The sequence below is a fragment of the Cryptomeria japonica genome, chromosome 10, assembly GCF_030272615.1.
Source record: "Cryptomeria japonica chromosome 10, Sugi_1.0, whole genome shotgun sequence".
In the NCBI taxonomy this organism is placed as follows: domain Eukaryota; kingdom Viridiplantae; phylum Streptophyta; class Pinopsida; order Cupressales; family Cupressaceae; genus Cryptomeria; species Cryptomeria japonica.
Window position 1 is genome coordinate 238,291,170 of NC_081414.1, and position 9,398 is coordinate 238,300,567.

Sequence of the window (9,398 nt, forward strand, 5' to 3'; positions counted from 1 at the left end):
GCTTTCAATAGTAGTGATCAAACTTAGTGATCAAACTTGAGTTTATAAATAGGTTCTAATTAAAAAAAATCTTACCAGAGTATCCATTTAACTACCTACAATTTAACTAGTAAATGATAATATTAAACAAAGCCTTGGTTATTTTAAGTTCAGTACTCACTCTCTCTGTAATCTTCTTTAATATGTAGGTCCCCAACCTGACCTACCCAGGCTAGTGAATTCTTACAATAGTCCCCCAGAGACAACGGTGCCAGACTCTTTTTACCTTCCAATAGATTTTAAATACATTCCAACACCTTTTACACAAGAAGACAAATTCTTCAACATTCGTGGAAACCTATTAAAAGTACATTGGGAGAGGTTCAATATTTCACTTCATATATATTGGAAGGAAAAAAGGTCATATGCTAATCTGGTGGCTCTTATGCATCTGTGCTCTTCTCGTTAAGTCGCTTGTAGTGTCTGTCTAAGAATCGAAGAAAGACACCTCGACTAGAAAAATTAATATATAGCACGATCACATTAGTATAAATGGCAAAGTAATTGTTGTTCTTACAAATTAAGACAAAATTAGTTTGCCAAAAACCATAACATGAATACTGGGCATACCTGTATACGTTGAGAATATATCTTATAAAATCATAATACGTTGAGAATGTTGTTGTTGTTATAAAATCGAAATAAATTGGCCTTCAGAGCCATAATATGAATACTGGGCATACCTGTATACTTTGAGAATATTTCTTATCATAAGAGTTTTTCTCTCCTGTTGGGAGTTGTCCCATCTGTTATCCAAAAGCTATCCAAAACATTAAAAACAAGAGCTGCAGGGCAGCGAAGTTCCTGCCAGAGAATGAAGGATTGTGTTTGTAATAGGATTTGCTAAGGCGGGTAGCTAAATTGTCTTATAACAAGGAGGTCAAATGCAAGAGCTTATGCCAAAATAAGAGTGTTGGAATAAAGCATTAGGGATACAAAAATATCATCAGATTATGTGTGAAGGAATCGAGTGATAGCAAGCTAGACACAATTTGTTTAAAGGGTTTAGAAACTTTAATGAAAATGCAATTGGCAGTTGTAGATGTAGACTATACAGTAGTTTTGTGTATAACATGGGAGTTGTGGAATAGGATATGCAACATGAGAGTTGTGGAACAGGATGTTAAGTTCATTCAAAACATAAAGAGAACTATACATAACAATAAGGTATGATGTAAAATAAAGATTTCTTCTTAACAGAGCTTCTTTGAAGTCGTGGTTATTCATTTATAGTAGGTGAGATCATTACATATATGATAAAGATTCAATTTATTATAAAACTAGAACATCTTCAAATACCTAGCATAGCTAAATTAACAAATGTGGTCAGAGAAAGTTTATAAGAATAGTGAATGTCACATGTATTACTTAAAAAATAACAACATAAAACATAACTATCAACCAAGCAGAAAGTTGTTTACATCCATCTTCTAAGATTTGGTCATGCTCTCCACTTAAAATCAAAATTTCCCACAAAACACCCAATCAACAGTCCTTGAACACAACCTTGGATAAATGACATCTAGACAACAAAGAAAACAGTCCATGAAAATAAATCAGTACCAAATGTGTATGTATAACAAAACTCTCTGTATTTGTAATACATGCATCCCCCACATTGTAAGGATGCGCATGATTCCTTCCTGATTTACATTGGTGAATCGGTACATAGATACACCTATTAATTCCACCTTGGTGATGAAAGACGGCTCGTGTGGCAGCTCTTCTCTAGCCTGGGTGTGCTTTCTCCAAACTTCTCTCTAGAAGAACATTGTTCATCTTCATGATGGTGGCAGTTGCTCTGCTAGTGAGGAGATACTATGTGAAGGGGAAAACCTCTTGTACTCATTACGTTGTGAGCATTTTTGTGTGGTTGATGGCTCCGTGAAATGGCAATCTATGTGCCACAATAGAGGACTCCTAAAGTCTAAGTGTGGGGGAGTGTTGTTAGTGCCATGACTGCCCTCATTATCAATTGTAATTACTGTGTTCCTCATGGGCTTTCTGGAAAGCTAGACTTTTGTTAGGTTTGGGTTTTCTACACTTGTTATGCTTATTTATTATTCCATGCTACCTATGATGTTGAACAAGAATGAATAAAATATACATTGAAGGACGGGTAAGAAGGGAAATACTATGTATTCTCCTAATTGATCAATGTCAGGAACATGTCAAATGAGGAAATGAGAAAGATGGAAGGAGAAAAACGAGAAATATAGGAGAAAGACGTTTAAATCATTTAGCTTATAGGTTAAAAGGAATGCTAAGAACATGGATGTGTTTTGAATTGGATACCTTAAATTGAGTTTTAACTGTTTATTATCTAATTCGGATATAATACTTAGAATATACTTCAGAGAAGATTGAACTTGTCCTTTGAATTTTCTATTAATTTGTCCCAAATCTATGGCAATTTGACTTTACTAAAACCCCTTTGAAATGTCTCAAAAATTTGTATGAGCCAGAAACAACAAGAATTGTCGACTAAATTGAGGCAAGAAAAAATTCAGATGGAAATAAACTCAAAAAAATCAACGATACTAGTACGAAATTGAATACAAAGATGAGTGAGGATAAGCGGTCATGGGGTTCCTGTAAGGAGAAGTTGGAAAACCAGGTTTCAGAGCTACAAAATGAGCTTAATGAAGCAAAAGTATTCAGCCAAGGACATGAACAACTGTGCAGTAAGCTGAGACAAGAAAAAACTGATTTGCAAGAAAGAGTTTTACAGTTGGATGGTGATCTTAATGAAGCAAGAATTTTGATTAACAAACATCAAGAATTGCGCTCTGAATTACTGAAAGAAAATAATCAATTGGAAAATAAGGTAAGAGAATACAATGATGAGACTGAAGAATTGAAAGCAAAATTGTCTGAAGCTGGGTGCTTGTGGGAATCTTCAAAGACAGAGTTGGAAGCCACTGTTGCAGGGCTGCAAAATGAGCTCAATGAAACAAAAGTGTTGAGCCTGAAACATGAAGAAGCATGCATTCAATTAAGGCATGAAAAAATAAAATTGGAAGAGGAGTTGAGAGAGTTGAATAATAGGAATGAGGAATTACATGAAAAAATGACCGAAAAAGGTTACCTTTGGGATACTTGTAAGGTGAATTTAGAAGGTACGATTGTAAAGCTGCAGAAAAAGCTCAAGAAAACGAAGATTCTGGCCCACCATAATCAAGTCTTATGCAATGAAATAAGTAGAGAAAAAGCTGAGTTAGAAAATAGTTTAAATCAATCCATTAATGAAACTCAACAATTGAAGGAAAAATTGGCTGAAGATAGGCACATGTGGGACGCTTCCAAGGGAGAATTTGAAGTTACAATTCCGAAACTGCAAAATGATCTCAATGAAGCGAGAATGCTAAGCCAAAAGTATGAAGATTTGTGGTCTCAATCAGGAAAAGAAAAAAATGAGTTGGAAAAGACTCTTAGACAACTACAAAATGAAGTCGATGAAACAAAGATTTTGAGAGTAAAAGACCAAGAGCAGTGTAATGTGCTAAGGGAAGAAAACAATCGGTTAGGACATATGTTGAAACAATGCAATGACAGGATTGCAAAATTAAATACAAAAATTAAAGAAGAGGAGCTATTGTGGGTTTGTAAGCTGAGCTGCAAGAAATAGGTATGGAGATTTCTTCTTGGAAGAATAGGTATTGAAAACCCCTAGATGAGAATTCAGCAGATGGTACAGAAGTTCTCATTTTCGAAACGAAATTTATACTCACCATTTTCCAAACTGTAATCATAATAAACCCTCGGAACATACACGGTTGTCGGGTTCTCCGATTTATTCTCTTCATTCTTTTCCTTATTTCTCTCCTTAGCAGGCCCAACGCTCTGCAGTTCGACAAAATTAAAACCGAATTCCCTGAGTCTTGAGGCAATAAACAAATGGTCTGCTTCCCCAATTACAGTCATCGTTTTTTCCTTCATGTCCACAGCCACAGAATCCACCCCTGCAATTCAAATATTCATTCATCAGATTTTGAAGAGGAACAAATCTAGGGTTAGGGTTTGAGAGCAGAAAGGAAAAAGTAGCAGACCTTCCACCACTGCAACCATTTTGAGGGCTTTCCTCTTTCTTTTCTCGTCCTCAATCGCCAATTTTAACACTATTTTCTGCAAATTTTCAACACAGATGTTTATCAGTTGGAATTTTGACATGAATCCAGGAACTGAAGATATTTATAAACAGATATGATTGGCGATGAATATCTTTGAATGATCAATATAAATGAGCATAAATAGAAGGGGCGTTGGTGAGCATCAATTAGTAGCCCGCCCTTAAATATCTTAGATATAATCAAAGACCACTGTTTTCCTTCGGTATCCTGCAACTTATACAATGACGGGAATGTATGTATCTCATAACGAAAAGAGTGATGAAATTAATAGCATTGGTATAGTTACAGAATTCAATTTAACAAAAACCACCAACTCTTACGTTGAAGGAGGAATCAGTTACCACAGCTAAATTTCTTTCTTCCTTCTCCCTTCGCATTTCCATCCACCGCTGAGTTATCCCTTCATTTCCTGAAATGTCTACATACAACAAACTTTGACTGCCTTCCACACGATCCATCCATTCAGCACCCAATCTCTTACAATTTGAGAGATTTAATCTTGTCAATGATGGGAGAGTGTGGAAATCGTCGGAAATATTAGCCAAATTAGAGCATCCTGATAAATCTACATTCTCCAAGCAAACAAGCTGACCAAAAAAATCTGGAAATCTGGTTAAACTGCAGCATCCGGAAAAATTCAACTCTTTTAACTCTCCAAGGCAATGGAAGTCGCCGCACAATTCCTCTAGTTTATCACATTTGGATAAATTTAAAGTTTGCAAACTTTTTAGTTTACCAAAAAAATCTGGAAGTCTGGTTAAACTGCAGCATCCAGACAATTTCAACTCTTTTAACGCTCCAAGGCAATGGAAGTCGCTGCACAATTCCTCTAATTTATCACATTTGGATAAATTTAAGAATTGCAAACTTCTAAGTTCACCAAAAAGATCAGGTAGCTTGGTTAAACTGCAGCATGGTTAAACTGCAGCAGCTGGACATATCCAACTCTTTTAATGCTCCAGAACCTAGCAAGACTCTAAGACAGCCACATTCGTCACATTGGAAAGGGCATCTGTGCACAGTATTTGCTTCCACATAATGTTTACGTGTAGGATGTTATAGCATCTTCCTGACAATCTACCCTGCACCCTGAATTTTCCTGGAAATCTGGATTACGATCTGTTCCAAGCTATCGTCGGGAACCCTGCTTTGACGGTCCTAGCTCTGAAGATGTAAGTTTTTCATAGATCTGACCTCTTGCAAGCTTTTCCCTGATGGCCATCTGTTTCAAACCACCGTCAGGGACTCTGCTTTGACGACCCTGCACCTGCCTCTGGAGACGTGCGTTCTCTCTTGTTGAGAACCGCAAAAACCCCTGCAAACCCCTGCAAACCGTCCAAATATCCAATACGCATACGCCAAAAAGCTTGAGCATAATAATTGACATAAATAATATGCATCTTTACCAGATAGAAACTAAAGAAATAGGGAAAATTTTACAACAAAAACATGTGCTGATTGGTTGGGTGTGCTCAGATTAATAACGGGTTAAGCAAAATAGCCTCCGCTATAGTTTCCTGCGGGCAGGAACTAACAAATCTTTAGGATGGCATGCGCCACCAAAAGATATTTTCATTGAGATCTTGATATTGGCACATTCTAGGGAATTTGATTTTGTGTTAAGTACAATAAGCTTTTCTATAATTGTAGAGTAATAAAATAAAATAAAGATGTGTAGAAAAATGAAATTACTGCTGCCTGAGTTGATACCTGTAAGGATTTTTTAGAGAAAGCATTTCTGTGGTGTTGAAATTATGTTACTCAAAACTCAATTTATAGATTTATATTTTTAAGAGAATTTTTAGATCAAATTCTGTCATTCACAAGAATACTATTGAAATTGTATATCAATATGTAGATCCAAAATTTATTTAGATACTGTAATGTAATACTGATTAAATAGTATGTCAGATTAAATCTAGTTGACTTTCTTGAAGTTAATTAGAACAATACAGTCAACTAGATTTAGTCTGGGATATTCTGATAGTAATACAATTAAATTTATTTGAAAAAAATCAAAATAATAAAAGAAAAAATATTATTTTCAATAGATCGAGACAGAGTTATCAACATAGTACATCTCAACCTTAATTCTTTAAAGCTGAAAAGACAAAAAAAAAAAACAAGAAAAAGAAACACAGTTAACATACTCAAAACAGAGTTATAAAAATAGTATATCCCATTAAAATATAAGAAACCCTGCATCTAAAAAGAGAAAAAGCCATGTTGGCCGGCGTCGCTGTGTCTCTGTTGACCAAGAGGGGGAATGTTGTAAGACAGATAGAATTCCCTATCAAACGGATTCAGATGACTCATTTTCTTTCAGGCTGTAATAACAAGTGAAGGCAAAGCCTCAAGGAATCACGAGTAACAAGATTTATAAACTGAAACCATAGTGGGTTGTATTTATATCAGCTTGTCATGCAGATTAACCAATTAAAACACTTTGCCTCTTCAAGATATAAAGAAAGAAACATCCTGAAAAGGTTAACTACCATTTCTTTATAGCTCTGAAAATACTAATATTCAACAACAACTTCAAAGATTTATCGTACAATACATAGACCAACTATAAACCTACGGAAGAGAGGGTACAAAAATAAAATATTGTTTATCAATCTCCCCACAATCCGTGCCAGAACAATTAATGGGACAGGTGACAGGTTGGAGGTGTAGATTGAGATAGGAGTAGACTGAAATCCAGTCGTATCCAAGAAAGATCAGGTTTTAAGTTAGTCTTTAATGTTGAAGATTGACAATAGATATGGGAGAAATGGACATCTTAGGAAAGGCAGTGAGTAATTGGGATTATCTTCCAACATATCTGAAGCTTATTTCTTATTAGTTTTTAGCAATCAAAATCATCTTTATTAGTGGGAATCATATTACGATATAATATTAGAATTTAATTAAATAATTGTTGAGTTAAATTGGTTCACTCATATTTCATGAGTAGTGGTTCAAATGAACAGATATCTAGTGAGGTGATGCATACATGACTGAAGCATCAAGACTTCCTAATAGTAGGTCACCCATCCTAATACTTTTTCTGACTCAAACATGAGAAACTCCATGATTAAGTATGCTTGAATTGAAGTAATACTGAAATGACTGACCTCATGTGAAGTTCCAATACTTCATTAATCAAACCATCTTAAATACATTCATCAGAATTATATATTGATCAGATTCTTTTATATAACAACTTAATTCTTAAACTCCCACCAAAATTTTCTATTGTATTGAAAGATTGATAGCAAGTGCTTTATAAAATTTACCCACCTAATGTATTTCATAAAGTCTACCGTGATATGCCAAAGGTCACAAAATGCATGCATCATTAAGTAAAACCCCCATGAAAAGTAAAACCTATCAACCTTTCAATTAGATTTAGGCTTTCAATTAGATCTAGGCTGACCCAAAGAATAATAAACTTGTTAAAAATTTGTAACAAGTACCTCTAGCCATTGAGGAGCATCCAAAGAAATTCCTGAGGAGTCAGAGAAATGATCACAAAGTATAGATAATGCTACTGTTGCTTCCATCTTCACCATTAGAACTAACAATGTGATACGATGCATTGGTATAACGAGCAAAATTAACATAACAGGAGCACTAGCAACTTCCAGTACATTTATTGCATTCTGGTATTTGACTGTTGTATTTTTGGGCTTGTTTTTTGATCCTGTCTCCTCCACACTGTTACCTCCACTGCATTGGTTTTCAGAGATTCCACCAAATGCTTATTTTTGTTGTTCAGTATCTAGCCTAACTTCAATTATAGTAGATGTAATAGAAAATAATCATAAAATAAAATTTGAAACTCAACTTCTGAAAGATCAAATAAAGTATTGATGCAGATAGATGTTTGTGGTTGCTCAAGATTCTTAGAAAATGACTTTAAGATCAAGATGAGCTGACCATTAAATGGACATTAGAACAATATGATACAAGAAGATGTCTAAATGGGACGAGAGGCATCTTTAAATTGAATTCTCAATAGGACAACCAAAGGCTAGGATTAAGCGGTTTAATGGATGGTTATGATTAAATGAGGATTAGGGTTATGCTGGAAAGATGTACTCATGTGACAAGTGTCACATGATAAACAACATATAGGGCTTAGGATAAGGTTAGGGAGCATTCTTATAGGAATGACCAAGATTAAGAGGTTTAAGTTAAAATGGATGGATAGGATATAAAGTTAGTTTGACTTTTGGGAAGGTGTCCAAGTTTAATGAATTAGGGACAAGGCTTAGTTAAATATGTGAAGCCCACAAGGTAGGACACTTGTTAAATAACTACAAATTTCAATTATGAACCATGTGAACACAATGAGGGGTGAGGATTGAATAGACGAAGATTAAGGTAAAATAAGAATTTGTTAAATTAAATAGCTACATTTTTATTTAATTAATGGGATAGGATAAAGGTGAAATTAATTAAATAAATAAATCATATTTATTTCATTTAGGATTTTGGGGTAGAAAAAGGGGTTAATCAAGGAAATAATGTATATATATGTAAATAATTGGTTTAGGGTAGGCTAAAATTAGGTGTGGGTAGGCAGTGGACAATGTTAGGTATCTACATTTTTCCCCTTTTAGAGATGATGTTGCAAAAAGAAATCATTTCAAAGAAGATTATTTTGTAAGTTGTATTTTTACATGGAAAAAAATAGACATTTTAAAATTTTCTAGATGTTTTCAATAAATGTCATTTATTTAGACATAGTTCCTATTATATTATTCTCTTAGTCGCAACAAAAATGGTTTTTATTTGGAAGATTAACAAACTTGAGGCTATGAGTGAGGCTGACACTAGGGTAGAAAAATGGGTTATGGAGGAGAAGGACAAATAGATTTGCAAAGCTGCAAGAAATATGGATTGTAAATTAGAGTATTGGTATAAAGTTGTGGGATGCAAAAAGACCTTAGTGAGAAGGTGTCTCAAAGAAATGAGAACAAGATTGTAACGGATATTAAGGAAGGCTAAGAGATCCTTAAGTGTAAAATCAAGGAGATGTCCAAGAGAAGCCAAGAGATGGATTTGAAGAATTTGGCTTCCCTATAGGATATTTAGGAGGAAATTGATTGTAGGAAAGCTAAGTAAAAGAGACATGCTATGTCCCCCTCTACTTTGAACGAAGCCCCTTGCTTCTATGGTTAAAGATACTCTGCATTCTTATTTCAATAAAAGAAAGAAATAAATATTCTGATTTCTTCCATT

At 34.6% G+C, this 9,398-nt stretch overlaps 1 protein-coding gene across 3 annotated transcripts; it reads right to left on the minus strand.

The window, feature by feature from the left end:
• Window positions 1–1,146: 1,146 nt before the first annotated feature.
• Window positions 1,147–5,460, minus strand: LOC131063830 (heavy metal-associated isoprenylated plant protein 39-like). 3 transcript variants are annotated; one of them, XR_009359045.1, is made up of 4 exons: window positions 4,490–5,458; window positions 4,089–4,164; window positions 3,128–4,001; window positions 1,147–3,007 (listed from the first exon to the last, which is right to left on the minus strand). XR_009359045.1 is itself a non-coding variant. In XM_057997784.2 (3 exons), exons 1-3 carry the CDS (start codon window positions 4,625–4,627, stop codon window positions 3,721–3,723), a joined length of 474 nt encoding a protein of 157 aa, XP_057853767.1. In that variant the 5' UTR covers window positions 4,628–5,460; the 3' UTR covers window positions 1,147–3,720. The 3 variants fall into 3 exon arrangements, 2 of the variants coding, with proteins under 2 accessions (XP_057853767.1, XP_057853766.1); XM_057997784.2 differs by having other exon boundaries at window positions 1,147–4,001; window positions 4,511–5,460; XM_057997783.2 differs by having other exon boundaries at window positions 1,147–4,001.
• Window positions 5,461–9,398: the final 3,938 nt, after the last annotated feature.

Coding starts and splice junctions, on each gene's coding strand:
- LOC131063830 (XM_057997783.2), bottom strand. CDS start 4,627: ATGGATCGTGTGGAAGGCAGTCAAAGTTTGTTGTATGTAGACATTTCA. Junction 4,165..4,489: donor TAACTGATTCCTCCTTCAAC/GTAAGAGTTGGT, acceptor GAAAATTTGCAG/AAAATAGTGTTAAAATTGGC. Junction 4,002..4,088: donor AATGGTTGCAGTGGTGGAAG/GTCTGCTACTTT, acceptor TTTGAATTGCAG/GGGTGGATTCTGTGGCTGTG.